The sequence below is a fragment of the Thalassophryne amazonica genome, chromosome 11, assembly GCF_902500255.1.
Source record: "Thalassophryne amazonica chromosome 11, fThaAma1.1, whole genome shotgun sequence".
In the NCBI taxonomy this organism is placed as follows: domain Eukaryota; kingdom Metazoa; phylum Chordata; class Actinopteri; order Batrachoidiformes; family Batrachoididae; genus Thalassophryne; species Thalassophryne amazonica.
Window position 1 is genome coordinate 34059345 of NC_047113.1, and position 19687 is coordinate 34079031.

The window sequence follows — 19687 nt, forward strand, 5'->3', positions numbered from 1 at the left end:
GTAAATTCATTCATTTATTAATTCATTTATCTATTCATTTGCTGCACTTTATAGAGGGTTAATACCAAAGTGTTCCCAAAACCTTTTCCTAAGCATAGGGGGTAAAAAAAAAAAAATACAAAAATATATGTATTGCCTCATTGTGTTATTTTGCTGGTTTAATATACAGTTTTTCAATGTATTTTTTTAAAAATATTTTTATCCCGAAGGCAAAATAGTTGCAGCTGCATTTTTTTCCAACTGAAATACACAATCATAGTATATTTAAGTCCACATTAATATATCAAACTTAAATGACATTTTAAATTAAAACAATAATAATAAATTCTCAACATTTCTTGTACAAGCTGTATAATTTGCTTGAGAGAAAAAAATCTTCCTAAATATCAGCATTTTGTATTGATATTACAGAACATGTCCTATTTGAATGATCAGTGCAACAGTTATGTAGTTGTCATTGTACAAAGCAGGAGCTGGATTTTTGTCATGTGCTGACGTAAACATTCATTCATTCGACAGTAAAGTTGCAACAAAACCATCATGTCCACATTCTGTGTGTGTGTCTATGCATCCCCCACTAGTACTCCTCTGATACAGCATCAGACAAAATGTTGCTGCTGGGACTGGGTGGGATGTGGGTGCCTGTGGTTCCGTCCATTGCAGGCAGAGCGGGTGTGGTCGTGGAGGCCTGCTGGGAATGCTGCAGCTTCTTCCTGGTGATTTTCCTCTCCTTGGCCCGCCTGTTCTGGAACCAAATTTTCACCTGCAGCACAAACAGACAACATCAAATAAAACCTTTTAGGGTCATTTACTTATTTTCGGATCTCACTAATGTGCAAGAACAAAACAAAGGCGAGAGGTCAACTGGGTGATGCCAGTGGATTACCAGGATGGCGCTTTTGACAGTTCCGAGGTTAAGAGATTTTGACATTTTTGTGGATCTTGTAGCCAATCCTCAGTCACATTGGGAGGATTCACTTCAGGTATAGAACTGTAGCCGGGACGACGGCCTGCACATTACGACTACACTGTGTTGTGTTGTGCTGCACAGTCAGATTGTTGACACTTTCATAACTGGTTGAGCTCAGGTTTATTCCTGTAGTGAGGCCCGAGAGCAAAATGTGGTCAGAAGAATTCAGTCTTCACATCAATACGCCTCCCACAATGAGCGACATATAATGCCTGCTTATGGTCAGTAGGGAGCAGTGCTGGGCACAGCTAACCAAAAAGTTAGCTTTAAAAGTTATCTTTTATGACTATAAACCGATAAACTGCTAAAAAAAATTATCTTTATTACAGATAACCGATAACTATTAGTAATGATTTGGACGCGGCCACATCAGATTACACTGCCGCCTTCTGATAAACCAGTTTCACTGTAAGCGCCACAGGGGCTGCTGGGTAAATTCAAGGATCACAAACACAAAGAACACACGAAAAATGAATAGATTAAAAAAAAAAAAAACCCAAATACTGTCACTGTCATCATCTTTCAAAAGCAGTGACACACAGTTTTAGAAGTCACAGTTTATCTCGGTATTTGATACACTGTCGTTTACGAGCTAAAAGCTGCCTCTTTTTTCGCATACTTTGAACCCTGTGGCTTAAACAACTGAAATACATCCATTAATGCATTTATTGGCAGAGTAAAACACACATAGTAAATATAAATTCTTACCTGTTAGTTTCAGTGGGATTCATCTGAATAAATAATCCACATAAAGCATCCTTTTTAAAAATCCAAAACAGTGTCTAGAAAACTCCCTCCTTCTGTACTCACAGCTGCGACACGAGAGCGCCTTTTTCCCCCCCACCGAGTCTCTGGGGATTAAATTACAGCCACAAAGAAATAAAATAAAATAATGTTAAAATTAGTCTGTTTTGTTTTCGTGTCGAGTGGACAAGTCACTGTAATGTCCAAAGTGAACCTGAACTACACTACCCACAATGCTCCCTGCATCAACTGGCCAATCACGTTTTGCGCTTAATGATGACGCCATCAGCAAGCGACAGGCAGCCGGTGGCTGAAAACACACAATAAATGGAATAAAATGTTTGCTTTTAGTGTTTACAAAGTTTTTGACCACTAAACTTTACCAGCAAAGAAAATGTTAGCGGACTGAAAGTTATCGGAACTAAATTTATCGGAAGGTAATTGGTCCGATGATGGTTTTAAAACTTATCTGAAAAGCTAAACATTAGCTTTGATAATTAGCTGCTATGGGATTAGCTGAACTGTGCCCATCACTGGTAGGGAGCAGTAAAATGGTAAATGGACTGCATTTATATAGCACTTTTCCATCTGCATCAGAAGCTCAAAGTGCTTTACAATTATGCCTCACATTCAACCATTCACACAAACGCATTCACACACTGATGTCAGGGTGTTGCCATGGAAGGCGCTCACGACACACCAGGAGCAACTAGGTGATCAAGGACCTTGCCCAAGGGACCTGAGTGGTTTTACGGTCTGGTTGGGTTTTGAACCAAGGATGCTCTGGTCTGAAGCCCAATGCTTAACCACTAGAACATCACCTCCACTAAAACACAAGCTAATATGGTACTTTCAGTAACAATTAGATAAAACTTGAAAACAAAATAAAAAAATAAATGGTTTTGGTGAGAATATCACATTTTAAACCATGTCATAAAAATGAATACAATATTTCTAGTCATTTCTTTCATTACACAAGCTTATTTAATGTAGTATTGTAGCAGATGAATGGTTCAGTTGAAGATACAAGCACCCAATGTGGTATAAATACTTCTACGAAGTCCTTTTTTTCCCCAAAATAAATAAATAAAAAAATGCATTAGCCATATTAAGTTTTAAAATGGTGACCACTTTTCAATATGGCTACCACAAATACAGCCTATTTGCGCAAATAAATACAAACAATGACAAGCAAATATAGGTGGTTATGGTACTAAGTCATAAAATGTGATGCTATAAACACAAATCTAACATTTTAAGGTATGATTTGTGCCATCTTCATTTTTAAAAGGGTTTTTTTTTTTGGTGCTATGAACCTCTTTTATCTACAGCAAGATTAGCTGAAGCTGAACCCCATTTTGAGTTACACAGCAGTGATTGCCACCAGTGTTCCCTGGTTGTGCTTCACACTCACTGTTTTTTGGGGGTATAATGTTGAATAGATTGTTTCATCTGTTCAACAGTTTACTCGGTTGTGGACATTGCTGTGCACAAGCAACTTCTTGGACCCATTAGTGCAGTGGATAACTGAAAAAAAATCTTTCAAATGGTGATGCATGACCAAATTTGGCACAAATGCACTTTAGACATTACCCTTTCGAAAAGACAGGGTGTCCACTTGAATTTTCAATAGGCAGCCAGGTAGGGGTCAATTGAATAATTACACAGGGGTCTAAATTAAAAGATGCTCTAATCATATTGAAAACTATACATTATTTGTGTGATCACAGAAATTCCAAAAATGTATAGTTTGGACTATCTGTGACTGATTGTTTTGGAGTTATGGGGTAAAAACAGCAAGAATGGTGACAAAGGTCAATTTCAGTTTGTACAGGGGTCAAAAGTTAAAGGTGCTCTAACTTTGGAAAAAAATAATGCAGATTGTCAGTTGAGTTAATAGGGTTTTAAAAAGGAACAGTTTGCATGATGTGTCATGCTTAGTTATGTTACGGGGTAACATACTATGTCACATGTCATAGAATCCAGTGGACATCGACATTGTTTAACCTTTATTTTGCAGACCAAACATTCAACACAGTCAAAACTATTCAATGTATGTATATGTTAATGTATATGTAATATCATGAGCATTACAGATGTAACGTCTTGTTCAGAGGTGCTGCGCTGTGGTGCGCAGCAGCACTGAGACGCATTGACTCACAGTGACACACTGTGTTTTCAGCTTGATTGCGCAATGTTCACGTCCAGTTCACAAGATGAATGCTTGACACAGACTTTCCACATAACAGTATTTCCTTTGCCACCCGAAATGGGGTGCACGTCCGGCTCATCCTGCCACAGTTGGGACATGCCGGCAGGATTTGATGTGCCTGTACATGGCAAATTTCCCTGGAACACAATCAGGCTGTTTTGAATGTTGTTTTGATGCCATGAGAATATTTACAATGCAATTAGAGTCCACCTTGACTGCTGTTCAATATGTTTCCACCTCAAACGCATCACGATAGTTGGGTGCCCAACATTCAGGATGGCCTCACAACTGTGCCCGACTGTTTGGAATGCATTTCGACACTTCCTGAATGTGGGTCAAAGGCACATTCGGGTGGCTTTCGGGCCCATCCGGTCTCTAGTGTGATGGGGCATTAACTGTGCATGCCCTGTTAAAACGATGATGTAAAGGTTCAGGAAAAAAAACAAAGAACAAAACAAAATACATCTTGCATAAAATCATCCTGCATTTCTTTCTTAATGTTACAGCTTAATGTGCAGGAGAATGAAGGGCAGCATAATTTATTTTATTATTTTATTAATCAGTAAAGTTAATGGGGAAAATATTTTAGTTTTTCATGTGTGATTTAGTGCAACTGTGTCTAAGTTACAATGTAATCATTCTAGATTCTGCTTTATGAACATTGCAGACACAAACTGGACAAAGAAGGGAGACAATGCTGACTTTTGACGCTGAAATTTGCTTTTTTGCAGCTTCTTCGTGGTTTGCACTTCTGTCACTACTTCCGTATTGAAATTATTGGCACTATGCTAACAGCTCGATTTACTTCGTGTGGTCTTTTGCCTGCTCAGAACATGTCTACATATGGGCATGTTCAGAGTATGGAAGTAGTAGGAAGTGCGTTCTGTACTCTGACATATTTAAAGTGAAGCAACAAAGTGGCGAGCTGTGGAGTCCGGCAGCTTGAGCGCATTTGTTGGTGTGGAAAAGCTTACTGACTTTGACATTGTGGACAACAATGAGATCTTTTCTGAATTGTCTTTTGTCTTTCTGCTTCCTCCTCTGTGACAATTCCTACCTGCCTCTAACCCTGCTGGTGCTCTCACCTGTCTCTCAGAGAGGCTCAGTGCATTGGAGAGCTCAGTCTTCCTCCTCATAGTGATGTAGCGGTTGTGTTGAAACTCCGTCTCCAGCTCTAGCCGCTGGTATTCAGTGTACACCACCCTGTACTTGTCCTTTGTGCGAGTCTTCTCTCCTGAATCACATAAATCAAGCAGAATGAGTTAAATCTTCGACAAAGGTGCATGTGAATAAACAAGTAGACGCTTTCTTTTCTGTTTATATTTTCACCCTTGAATCACCCATGTACGGCCCCTCCACACATCGTGTGAATGTGGCCGAACTTCACATGAAGCAGGAATCGTATGCAATACGTGGAAAATCGTAGTTGCTTCCAATGCCTCGTACACCTATTGTTACAACTATTCATGCACACCAGCGACTGAAAGACAGCTTGTGCCTTGTGTGAGCCCATTTGATCCCTCTCGCGGCAGATGTTGGTCATATTCCAGGTGACACACATGAACATCTAACACCGCTCACTTGGCACATAGAAAATGTGTGGCCATTTGCGCTGTTAGCACAAAAGCAGTCAGCAGATGACCACTTTCAAGCTGGTGTGTGAAATTTGTTTAAGTGCCCTCACAACTGTGAAGTTGCCAAGTCCAAATGTGGCGTGCGAGAGTGTTGGCTCTCCCCACAACACGTGTGCGTTTCGCACGCTGTCCTCACGTGGAAATACATAAAATATATATGCTTTTGCAACGGGCTGGAAAGCGCGCACATTGATAGGCTGTCCCAGCTGAAACGGAACGTCAGTTCATGTGGACATGCAGCAGGCGATCTGTCTGATAGGTCACACGTGTCATGTGAGCAGTGCGCCGCAGGACTATATGAAAAGCCAACAGTGCAACAAATATGGCACTTTCAGTCACGTATCAGCAGAAATACACCAAACAAATGCCTTTTGGTCAGTTATCACAGCACTTTTTTCGTTTAAAGAAAAAAATGCATTTATCTGCTTTTTGATTTTAGCCATTTCATGCTCTGTATGAGACAGTAATGTGGTGCAGTGGTAAGTTTCTGTCTGGTAATCAGAGCTTTTGTACCTAACAGGTTCGAATCCCGTGAGTGGCATTTACTTTTTATTTAACCAGGGTTATTTAACCGCGGGGTTCTGTATTGTGTCCCTTTTTATTTATTATTCATATCAACCCAGTGATATTCACTAATTATAGAGCTGGTTTTTATTTTATTTTCTCCACATCAGTGGCACAATGTGGTGCACCATGCCCCAGCTTCTTGCACTGTGTTCGTGCCCGTGCATGATGGTTTGGTTCCCCATTTCGTGTTTGGTTCATGGATTTTCTTCTGATTTCTGTGTCTTTTGTGTTATGTGTGAAGGGGCCCTAGCCCTGCTTGCTTCCTTTACTCTGTCCATCCACCTCACACACTTGTTAGCTTCGAGCAATTCCACAGTGACTGACGTTACATTCAGAGAGGAAGCAAGCCTTTTGAAGTGACAGGACTTAAAACATAGAGCCCCTGAGTGAAGACATAATAGGGACAAGGTCTACTTGGTACGGGAAGGAAGCTTTGTTGGTGTTTAGTACATGTTGGTGGTACTGGATACTATGGGCATAACTGACATTACAAAAAAACATGTTGTGGCTGGCGTGCCTGGCTGGCTTTTGTTGGTCTTCTGTTTCTGTCTTTTGGTTTTCCTTCCAGGTGGCGCGCATTTGGGGAACTGAGTGGCTGTGTGGCTGAGTTATCAGGACCTCACCCTGATCACCTGCGGCTCATCAGGACTCACAGCCTGTGGTGCATCTACATGGATTGGAACATGGTGGCATTTAAGTCTGGAGTACACAGTGTGTATTGCCAGAGGACTTGACCTTGTGACCAGACGGGTGAGATCATCGTCTCGAGAGCCATCTCATCATCAGTGGATGCAGAGAACGTCCAGGTTTGATGCATGGTCTGTGAAAGAGGAGAGGGTGAGGTCTCACGCTCGTCAGCACACTTCCTGAGGTACGTTAGGTTTTGTGACTAACATTTGTACAGTCAGTAATGTGGTGTCCCTCACAACCTTATTATATTGAGCTGTTATGTTAGTCGTTTTAATCAGCTTCCACTGCAGTGAGTTTGTGAACAGGATGTTCCATGCCTGCAGGGTGGGAAGCTGATTAGTAATTAAGCCAGGAAGTGTTTGCTGTTTGTACACCTTTGAGCGGTCTCTCTGTGTGTTGAGTGTGGACTCACATGATGATTTCTTCATTCACAGACTCGGTTTGTCGTGGGACCTGGGGGGGTGTCGGTGGGGTCCGAACTGGTTCTGGCTCCGGACCGTTAGCACTGCTGGGAGCGCACCGCAATCCACCATGCCAGACCGCGCACTTTTATATTTATCACATCACTGTTATGTTTATTAAACTCTGTTATCCTTTGTACCGTGCTCTGCTTATTTCATACTGGGTCCTTCAAACGCTGGTCGGTTCTCCGGGCTGCGTCCGACACATAACAGTAGTTTCTGGCCAAACATCACAGACCCAGCGGTAGCAGAGACGGTAACGCGCCGGGAAGGCGGCAGCAGACGTTCAGAAGTTATCCGGATCAGTTGCGGGTGCTCTCCGCCCGGATGGTGCGTGTTTGAGAACCCATTACTGAATACTGATTCGTGCTCTCTTGCAGCCGCGTTTCCTGTGTTTGTGCCTTATCCGTGGGTCGTGGTGGAGTGTGACTGGCAACGGCTTCGCGTCACGCTCCGACCGGATAAGAGGTTTAAACGGGAGCTACAAGAATGTGTCTGTAATGGGTGAACGCGCACGGCGGAGCTCTGTGGCACGGGTCGCTGAGCTTCCCGTGTTACAGTTTTAGCCCCGTTTCCCCGTGTGAAGATAACTACTGCGTCTGTTGTATCAGCTCCGGCGTAATTTAGTTGAACATTTTTGGTTGTGGTTACACACAGCTGCGCACAGAAAAGCAGCTTGAGTTTGTTTTCTCAGTTACCAAAGGGGGTTTTCATTTTTAGCACTCTGGCTCCCTCTGTTGGTGACTGAGTCACATTACCGTTAAGCTCTTAAGTTGGAACAGGGTGTTCCATTTGTTTGAGCTTGACGGTATAAAACACTTATTAGTTTTGTGTTGATTCATTTTTTGTGGGTGTTTTTTGAGTTGGTTTTTGTGTGGGATTTTTTACACTATTAGTGTCTGGGGTCGTGACCCTGCAGTTCTGTTTGGAGCATGAAAAGGACCCAAGCAACTTTATGTTACTCTGTTAGTCTTTCTTTCTTTTTCTTTTAGTTTCACCTCCCCAGGGTTTGATGGGACGGTCCCCTGGGGGGTGATGGGGGGATAATTGGGTTGTTTTTCTTTTTCTTTTTTTTGTTTTTGTTATGCCCTCTCTTCTCCTCTGACTCCAGCCGGGTGAGCCGTACGTGTCGGCGTTGGGAGTGGTGCAGTTTGGTTATGCTGGGCGTTTCCCAGGTAACCTCTGCACCTGGGAGGGGGGGGGGTTCGGGGTGTTGTTGTTTTTTTTTGTTTGTTGATTCCCTGTTCCACCTCCGGCTTCAGCGCGCCTTTGAGCCGTCTGCCATCAGCGTGGCTGAGGTTTGGGGCGGTGGGATATACCCGCAGCTGGTGGCTGGTTTGGAAGTCGGAGGAGTGGCGCCGTTTTGTGCCGTCTGCCATAACCGCTGTTCCACTCCTCCCGGTTGGCTTCTGGGGTATAGTCACGGTTGGTGACGCTGGACGTGCTTCCAGTTTCCACTGCGCCAAGGGGGTGGGGTTGGGGTTGTTTTGTTTGTATGTTTTTTTTTGTTTTTGTTTTTCCCCCCAGTTTCCGCCCTCAGGGTGTGACTGTGGTGTCCTCTGGGGGGGAAAGGGCTGTGGGTCCATCTAGCCATAGACGGCCGGGGCTGGGTCCGTTGGTCATGAGGGGAGGCATCTCCTGGGGTTGATGGAACGGTCCTCTGGGAGGCGCTGGGAGTCCCCGTGGGTGACTTTGGATCCCAGAGGGACCTCGGCTGTGGTTATTACTCCTGGAGCTGGCGGGATGTCCTCTGGGGGTGTTGGTCCCTACATGTCGTCGGGGGGGGGGGGGGGGGGTGTTAGCGTTTTTTTTTGTTAGCTTAAGTTTGGGTTGTTTTTTTTTTCTCCCCTTCCCGGGGTTTGGTGGGACGGTCCTCTGGGGGGGGGGGGGGGTGGTTTGGGTGTTTGTGTTTGTCTTTTTGTTTTATGACTAATCAGACTGTGAACATGGTTGGAAAGGCTGACCGCACAGGTTTAAGAACTCCTGGCCACACCTGTGCTAATTGACAGACAGAAACAAAGGCAAAGATGCAGCCAGAGGAGAAGACATCAACCGTTCTGTTAAATGAAGATTCTGTTGGAAGATGTATGCAGATACGGTTTCCAGCCATGGTCCCTGGAGGGAGGTGTTTCTCCTGGGCCAGGTTTGTGTGGTCGCCGGGAGGCTTCCCGTGAGGGTGGGGTGCTGGTGGCTGGCGTGCCTGGCTGGCTTTTGTTGGTCTTCTGTTTCTGTTTTGGTTTTAAAATTCAAATGATTGAGCACCATTCCACACCATATGCTGGCATTACTGCGGTTCTCCAATGCTCCTGGTACCCTCTTGCAGTTGTTCTATCCAGACTGCATTATTTTATTTCTTCATGCGATTTTCCATCTTGGACTAAGGAAGTATTTAAAAATTCTTACTCTTTTTAATACCTCTCCCTAAAAATTAATTTCTGACTCATCACCTTCATTAAATCACAAATGCTGTCTTTTGTTGTTGTTGTTGTTTTTGTAGTTTCCTCTGTATTTCCTATTTCCAAGTGTTGGATAACACAATGTCATCTGCAAAAATAAACTTCACCGGGGGCATGATCTTTCAACCTAAAAGTCAAAAAATAAACAGATTACAAAAGGTAAGGTTTTGACGAACATCTGTGCTACAAACCGCTCTGACGGGCTTGTGTGTTACATTGATCTTGCTTCACTCCTGGTCCTTGTTCCATGTACTAATTTGAATGAAGTAAAACAGTTCCCGGGTATTATGTCTGCATTCCTGTCAGAACAACTCAAACAAGTGAGTCACTAACAGACGACTTATTTGAAGCAGTCTGGTGCCATGTTCAAGTTCAGGCGCCACTTAAAGCCTCATCAACTCTATTAATCATGCTAAATATAAGGAATGTAAGCCCTCCCACCTGCATTGCATCACAGTTTTCCTTATCACTGGTGAGCGGTGTTTACACAGGCAGCTATTCATTGACACACATGTTCACTTGCAACAGGAAGGACTTAGGGGGTGAGTCATTGTTATTGATCAGAAATCATGAGTTGGCGGCATCGATCGAGGTGGAGCAGACGATGCACCAACATGCACAGAGATATCAGTAAAGCCTGGAATCATCTTTTAGAGGAGATTTGTTGTCCCCAGACTTCCTAGTGTTATCTATCCAGTCTGTCACTTTGTTGCACCCACCCAGTGGACAAGCGGGTGGGATGCGATACCTCTGCAGACGACATGGGCTCCACTGTTAGTTCTACTTTGACGTCTTGCACCAGGCTCACGGAAGCAGAATGTGAAAAGTTGATGAATGTATGTGTGCCTTTTGTCGTAACTGAGTAAGATGACTGTTTAACCGTATGTGTCATCTGCACCTCCTCTCAACCACAGAGGGATGTTGTTGAAGGGCGATCACAAGGGCAGACTTCTTAACTGATCATAACTGAAATAATACATAAACATTCTTAATTATAGAGCATGTTCTGACTTTATCTCTAAGAATAATCTGGCAGCATTTACTTGATATGTAGATGCCTTGAAACATAGCTTAAGTTAAGATATCAAAAGCCACAAGTTTGCTATTATTCAGACTGATCATTTATTCATCTGCCTATCACCATTTCTCACAAACTGTTGCAAGTATCAAGATATACTGGTTGCTGCAGTCCTTTCTGTGTGGATTTTGTATGTTCTTCCCGTGTTTACATGGGTTCCCACTGGGTGTCCCGGCTTCCGCTCACTTCCAAAGTTGGTGGAAGCTGAACTGGTGACTCTGAATTGGTTGTAGGTGTGAGTGAAAAAATGTGAATGGGTTTGTCTGTCTGTATGTGGTCCTGTGATAGACTGTCATCCTGTCCAGGGTGTACCCCGCCTCTCGCCTGCTGAGCTGTTAATTGGAATAAGTGGATACAGAAAATGAATGGTTGTTATAGCAGAATTACTGTTGTCTGCAGCGGCAGATGGTAGATAATGATATGATACAGGACAGTTTTGCAGTGTTACTAACGTTGCATTAAAACAGGAAGCTGTGGCTTGATATGGGGGGGGGGGTGTACCCATTATACTGTGTCATCTATACACCAGTGACCTGCCGCAAACAAAGGCTCGCAAGTTTGTATATGCTGACGATATCTGTTTTTGCACTCAAGCTAAGGTTGTTAGTGATTTGGAGACACATTCACTGAAGATGGTACTCTCATGACAGATTACTGCCACACATGGAGACTTAAATCAAACTCATCCAATTACATGGTCAGTGTATTTCATCTACATAATGCATATGCCAACAAGGAGGCTAGCGAAGTGTGGGAGAGCTCTTGGCCTTCTTCAGCAACTGGGGTCCTCAGCATTCATGCACCTTTGCACTGGATCATGCATATAGAAATGCACCACATAGCCAAAATGTCAAAGCTGACGCTCCTTCACAATGTATGTGATACTCCTTATGTTCGTCTCTCTATCAAACTGCTCGTTTGATACAAAGTAATTTCATGGGTATTCATCTGAAGAGATGTTGTACCAAAGGCATCACCTGAGGTCACTGGTTAGCATCCAAGTCTCATGGCCATACAGTAACAACAGGAATCATCAGGGCCATAAAGATGTGGACCTTAATTTCCCTGCGCAGAAGTCAGCATCACCAAACACTTCTGTCCAGTGATCTTTCCCCATGCAGCTCTCAATCTCAAAGGCCGAGGACATGAATGTCACTGTTGAGATAGTGAATGTCTCTAAAGGTTCAACACTTTCACAACAGAAGTCATTAAAACCCAGAAACTCAGGTTACACATTGATTCCACAAAGATCACAGCATCTTTTGTGAAGTCAAGGTCAGTAAACCTTTCCTTGCTGTTAGCTCCCAAAATATGAATCAGCTGTAAATTGTGAATTATCTGCAAGCCATGAATTGCAAAACGTTAACGCTGAAAAATATCTCCCGAAACGTGAACACAAGTCGCAAAATGTGAATTTCTTCACAATTTGGTGTATATGCTTGGCTGAGGAGGTAATGGTGTGAAGCTACCATCTGTGGGATTATGTCTGCGCACCTCTCACTTTCACCCATTGTAAACAGTCTGTAAATTTTGTGTGGCTGCGTGCCAGCGTGCAAAGAAAATTTTGAAATGTTTGAAGCTTCTGGCACGCATTAATTTCTTGAATTAATCGCGGACATTGCACATCCTATTCGAAAACACTGCATGTCATTGCGTGTCATTGCATGCAGTGCATCTGAACTTGAAATTGAGATTATAAGGAGATGTTACATAATAAATGTAACTTTACAGAGACATTATCTAACTCATAAGAAAGAATGAAAATGCACCTGTTCAACCAATCCATTACTATATAAATATTAAATAACCTTTGAGACAAGATTCCAAATTCATTCACCACACAATGCGCATGACAACCTGTAGCGGTAGATCATTTCTCTGTGATTCTGGGAGCAATGAGAGAACGGTTTCATCAGCCAAGTTCTGACTTGTCATCGGCTACGAAATGATTATTTTATATAGCGTGGCGTCCAGTGGGACAACGCGGGATACATTGGCACCACAAATTGCACAGCAGTGCAGGTATCAAATTCGTTCATGTTTTAGTGGGTGAACAATCCAACGCTTGGTGAATTCTGCTTCATGATGATAGGAAGAGTCAACATCGAAGGATCAAAAAGTGACATCGTTATGAACACTTGGCTGCCACAACCAGTTATCCCTGTGGTAACTTTTCTGACACCTCCTGCTTAAAACCCAAAAAGTCAGAAGGATCGTGAGGCCCTGCTTTCACAGTGTGTATTCATACTGAGAATCAAGATCGAGTGAGCTTTTGCCCTTCTGCTCCACGGCAGGTTTCTGTCTTCCCTGAGCTCGCCTTATGACACCTGCATTACCGTTTCACAGGTGTACCACCCCAGTCAAACTCCCCACCTGCCACTATCCCGGAGCAGGTCACACCCAGCAGGGCCGGACACTTGAAACCAAAAGCGAGAGCCGACTTGGGGCTCACATCCCCACCTTACTGGGTATAGTGACCGCACCCATCCCCCCACCCCCAAAATAATATTTTGCGGAGATAGGGTTTGCAATCAAGATTTCCTGAAGTAATTGATCTATAAACTGAAATCCATAATCGACTTAAAGTGAAAGAAAATATACCATGAATAGCATTGACGTTTTGCAACTTGACCTGCATTCACGTTTTGTGGGATATTTTATTCATGGTTTGCAGCAAAATTATTAACGGTTTGCAGATATTCACGGTTTGCATAAATTTTCATGAATAGTTTGCAGAAAATTCATAATTTGCAGGGGTTGACACTTTGGGGTCGACACTTGCAGAGCTACATCGAGGGCTATTGTTGACTTGGGAATGAAGCCACACTGTTCCAGTCACTGAGAAACATGTAGCTGGTACAAAATCCTGTTAAGAATATCCTTGCAAGCACCTTCCCTGGTGCAGAGAGCACTCTAATACCCCTATATTTGTTGCAATCCACGTCATCACTTTTTACTTTCCAGACTGGGACAAAAAGTCCTTTCTTCCAGTTGCTAGGGATGATACCTGTTTCCCAGATTGAAACAAAGATTGTTTGCAATGCCAGGAGAAAAGCATCTCCACTCACCAGGAGGAACTCAAGTCTGATGCTACAGAGCCCCCGAGCTTTCCCCAAGATATCAAAGGAGTAGCTTCAGGACAACTCTGTGAATGTCCTTGAGTGGTCCAGACAGAGCCCAGACTTGAATCCAATTGAACATCTCTGGACAGATCTGAAAATGGCTGTGCACCGATCCTCCCTATTCAACCTGATCAAGCTTGAGAGGTGCTGCAAAGAGGAATGCCCTAAGATGGGTGTGCCAAGCTTGTGGCATCATATTCAAGAAGACCTGAGGCTGTAATTACTGCCAAAGGTGCATCAACAAAGTATTGAGGAAATGGTGTGACTACTTACTGTATGTATATGTGATTTATTATTTTTTTATTTTAGTAAATTTGCAAAACTTTCAAATGGCCATATATATATATTATATATATATTATATATATATATATTATATATAATATATATATATATATATATATATATATATATATATATATATATATATATATGGCCAAGTGGCCTCTGTGTGCGTGTGTGCGCGTGCATGTGTATGGCTTTGATCATGCAGAAACCAAGGACAGCTGACATTTGCTGTTTCGTATGCTTATGTATTTTATGTATGAACGCTGCGAAAACGGAAAGTTGACACACAATTTCAACATCTTCGTGTGTTTCTTTTTATTCTTTTACACACGTTAAACACATTTTAAATAAATTTATTTTTAAGGAACTGTCTATCCATTTACACACTTTACAGCCTTTGTAAACATTTTAAACATATTTTTAAAGAACTTTCTATCTTCCATTTGTCATATTTTAAACATGGTTTTTTAACATTTAAACATCTTTGTGTGTGTTTTAAACGTCTAACATAACTAACACATTTTAACGTAAATAATATTAATTAAACTTTTATACATATTTAGTCTCTCCTCTAGTCTCACGTCTTGTTTAGTGCGAACAATGAGTCTGGGTCTTTGACGCGCACAGGTGGGTGACGCGGGGATGCACTGTGGAGAGGAACAAACGATGATCATCCTCTACTTTCTTTTTTTTGGTTGCCCCAAACTCTGTCTTCTCACTGGTAGATTTACATCCATTTTGATTTATATCCATTTTGCTCCTGGCATGTTATCTAACAACATTTTCATTTTCCTTTTTTTTCCCCCTTCTTCTTTTGTTGGTTAACAGTGTTTACAGTTATTTTTTTGAAGAGCTCTGGCACCCCTCCCAGGAGGGGCACGCCTCACAATTTGAAAACCACTGATGTACATGAAAACAGCATTCTGGAAGAATTCCAGTCTGGTTTCCATAGTGCTCACAGCACAGAGACAGCACTGGTCCAGGTCACAAATGATCTCCTGGTCGCAGTCAAACATGGCTCTTCTTCTGTCCTTATCCGTCTTGACCTGTCAGCAGCCTTCGACACAGTTGATCATGCCATTTTGCTCCACTGCCTACAGCACCTTGTACTGCCTACAGCACCTCACTGGCACTGACCTGGTTTCAATCATATCTGTCAGGGAGATCAGAATTTGTCTCTATTGGGCGTGCTAGATCACTGAGCCATCCTGTCTCTTATGGGCTGCCTCAGGGATCAGTCCTGGGATGCCTTCTTTTTAATCTGTATATGGTGCTGTATATGCATCATTAAAAAGCAGTTATGCTGTCTCATTTCATTGCTACACTGACAATACTCAGCTGTATCTGAAGTTGGGCACCAATGTGTCTGAGACCCCATCGGCTCTGTCTCCGTCACTCTCTGTTTCCCCTCCATCTCTGTCCACCCCCTTTCCACTCTCACAGCCTGTCTGGAGGACATTAAGGCATGGATGCCGTAAAATTTCCTCCATCTTAACAGCTCAAAAACTGAAGTAACCCAAATTGCTACGCCACACCAAATTCAACAACACAAAATCCTCAGCATTGCCTTTTCTGGTCAATCATCTCACTTTCCACGACAGTCACCAGCCTTGGTGTCATCTTTGATCCACAACAAACCACATCTGTAAAACCTCAATCTTCCACCGTGTCTTAGCTAAACTCAGGCCAACACTCTCCCTTTCCGACACTGAAAAGCTCATCCACGTCTTCATCTCCTCCAGACTCGACTACTACAAAACAAACTCATTGGGATTTCTGCCAAGAACATACAAAGACTTCAGTATGTCCAAAACAGTACTGCCAGGGTCCTGATGAGAGTGCGTAAGAACAAGCTCATCACTCCCATCCTCTGCTCACTTCATTGGCTTCCCATTTCTATATGGTAATGCCCCCATCACATCTTGCAGAAGTCCTCACCGCTCATTGTCCCACACGTTCTCTCCGCTCCTCCAACACCCACCTTCTTCTCACTTCCAGGACTCAATCCCGCACCACAGACTTGTCCTGCGCAGCTCCACAGACTGTGGAATCTTTCAACAAGGGCCTGAAAACTTTTCTTTTTACCTAATGTTTTTAATGATATTTTTAAACCTGTACACCTTTTATTCTTGTCTCTACTATCTTTTTAATGCTGTCTTATCTCCTTCTTATTGTTTATTGAATTTTTTTACTGACTGTATAAACTAGAAGCACTCAGAGAGTGCAAGGCCATGGGGTAACAAATAAGAGACAAAATTCAATTTATTATTCAACTAAACTGCAAATATATGAATTTTTTAACATTTATGAAACACTTCTCTAAATAAATAACAGTAAATTCTGAAATAAACTATTTTTTAAGTGTTGCATGTGCTACATAATGAAGTGCACCTCCTATATATTCAGTGAAGTGCACCGAAACAGAATATATGTGACAGTAAGGTGCTGATGTCAGCCTCTGGGTTTTAGGGATCCTAGGTGTGATTCATCAACACCTGGGAGTGGGTTTTGCACCTTGTGTACTTTGTTCAGTGATGTGCACTGAACCAGAACTTAACCACTGCAGAGTATACTGCTGACTCATCACTTTGCTTTTGCTAAGTGAAGTAATCTGGATAGTGATATTCGTTGCCACTAAAATATAATAATGCCAAATGATAGTCCTTCATCTAATAAATTCATTGTGCTCCCCAGCCCAGTATAGTTTGTCATGAGGGATTTCCTCTTTGCAGTGTGTTGTATTTGACATCTTTTACTAACAAGGTCATAGGGTCACTGACCCTAAAGAGATTCCCTCCTTGGCACAGTGATCTATTCAACAATTCAGTGTTACAACCAAAACTATGATACATACACTTTCTTTCCTTTATATTTGACATCCTTGACCATGAAAACATACCACTAGAACTTGGAATCACTTTTATGTCTTTATTAGTTCAAAAGTTATTGTATAAAAACTATTTTTCGGTAATGGCGGTTTTGTTCTGGATCTAGCTCCATAACATTTGAAGCTACATCAAATCTAATGACACCTTACTGGATCAGTACAGATTCAGCTACAATTTGGTGTTAGTTGTGCATCTCTAGCTTCATTTGTCACCTCACACTGACACATTTTCTATTTTCCTTATATTTTTGTATATTCTGGATCACCAGATCTGGAATCCGGATCCGATCATCACCAAAATTTGTTGTTTGATAGAACATTTGACTATGTTACACCCTTTTTTCAAGCCTTTCTGCCTTGTTTTTGTGGAGTTAGAAACTAGAATGTCAAAATTCCCCCTATCCTGCAATGGTGAAGAATCCTTTGAAAATTCCTGGATCCAGATCGTGATCCGGATCACCACTAAAATTTAATCACTTGTTCCTCTTGTCATTTCCAACCACTCCACAAAATTTCATCAAAATCCGTTCAAAACATTTTGAGTTATCCTGCTGACAAACAGACAGACAAACAAACAAACAAACTCGACTGAAAACATAACCTCCTTGGCGGAGGTAATAAAATTTATTATTATTATTATGATTAACACAGAGGGGCAGTCTTTGTATTACAAGCCTGAGTGCATATGTGTGTGTGTGTGTGTGTGTGCGTGCGCGCGCATGCATGATTTTATTAAGTAAGTTCAATGTAAGCACATAATATAATTGTAATTATTTTAACAATACATGGATGGCAGAAGAAACTGAAAACACTTGTAAATACTATCTTCAGCCACAGACTGCTCTTTCCTAAGTGCAGGACCAACAGACTGAAAAAATCTTTGGTCCCTCAGGCCATCAGGCTGTTCAACCCTTCACTCAGGGGGGAGGAGGAGTAACAGGAAGACAGAGGATGGGAAGGAGTGGAATGGTAGTAGCCAGTAAACCAGTAGCGATCAGTATTTTTGATATTTATATTTGTATTTACATTTCAAAATTTGTTTTTATTTCTACGTTTGATACTTTGTGTGCTTCTTACCCTGTTTGCTGCTATACAATGAAAAATAACTGTGGCCTTAACTGAGACAGAAACGTTTTTTAAAAAATCTAAAGACCTTTACAATCTTTTCTAAACTCTGAAGTCACATTTGGGGGGACAAAATCTCAAAACACCATTTTATTCACATATCACTCTTAATGGAGCTGGCCAAAGTACACTGGACAGTTATTAACACATTACAGATTAGAATAGCAATTCTTACTAACTTAATCACAGAATAATTTACTTATTATTAGTCTAGTTGGGAGGTAGAATTTTGTCCCATACAGTAAGTCATGGTTTAAGATATAAAAGTATTATTCTTATGGTATCATTTGAAAATATGATGGCATTGTCATGCAACACATTAAATAAATACCACCAAATTATTCTTACATATGTGGAGACAAAGACCCAATCCCAATACTTTCCCTTTGCCCTCCCAATTCACCCTTTCCCTTCATTTTGTGCAAAATGGCCAAAATCATACTACATACTGCTAAGCTACCTTCATAATTTTCAATAAGCTTGGTTCATGCTTTCTGCAGCTGTTCCAACAATTTCAGATATGTTTTTCTTTACGTCAGATTATTGATAGTGTAAAAGCTTCCACTAATGTAACATCATACGTGACCCACCACGTCATAGACAGCATACATATCGGACAATGTCCATTATACTCTGCTGAGAGCTGACAGTACCTGACACAGTCGGTTTGATCACTTCATGTGTTCTCTTCTTGGATGTGAATGGGTCCTGTCCAGACAGAAAGGTGTACGAGGTAAACAACGCCTCTTCACTGGGGGTGGGTGTGCTCATCAACTCTGGAGAAGTGAAGTTGACCTGACTGCTGAGATTTGATCCGGGAAAGCTGTGACCATACGGATACTCCTCCCGGGAAGCATAAATGGAGTTCCAGTCACTAGATGGGTCGCTGATGCCCCAGGGGGTGATGTTTCCACATGGAGACGGAATGTACTGATTGTTCAGTGGCCAAGTCTGAGCCGGAAATCTGGCCCTCTGTGCGGTGGGGTACATGTCCAGCAGGTCAAAAGTATGCCAGGTACACCTCAAACATCCAGGAACATGTTTGAATGTATTCCCAAAAGGCTGTAGTGTGTCAGTCTCAAGATTCTTACCGCTGTGCTACCTGCGCTGAGAGCCAACACGCCTTTATAGATTTACTGTTCAGGAGGTCAAAAGTATCATCATGACGTCAAGTCTTACCCGAGACCTGCCTGCTGCTCTCGGCAACATGAGTACACTGACCCTCGTTTCTGCCGTTATCAGTTTTACTACTACGAAGCTCTGGGTGAACGCGCTTCTACGTGCATTCAAAGTTTTATGCTAATAAAAATGATAAGGGCAGAAATGAGCCTTGTAACGTGCAGAGGAGTCATGTGAGTGATACAGTTCAGACTGTAAATCCAAATGGACAGCTGACTGGAATACACCTGTACCTCCCACAACGGGTGTTGCTATCTGATTTCTCTTCCTTCAGA

General features: G+C 42.2%; 1 protein-coding gene across 1 annotated transcript; it reads right to left on the bottom strand.

Moving 5' to 3' along the window:
- Window positions 1–558: 558 nt before the first annotated feature.
- Window positions 559–19242, bottom strand: LOC117520933 (homeobox protein CDX-1-like). The gene is made up of 3 exons (XM_034182273.1): window positions 18887–19242; window positions 5012–5160; window positions 559–763 (listed from the first exon to the last, which is right to left on the bottom strand). The coding sequence occupies exons 1-3, from the start codon at window positions 19221–19223 to the stop codon at window positions 578–580; spliced, it is 672 nt and encodes a 223-aa protein (XP_034038164.1). The 5' UTR covers window positions 19224–19242; the 3' UTR covers window positions 559–577.
- Window positions 19243–19687: the final 445 nt, after the last annotated feature.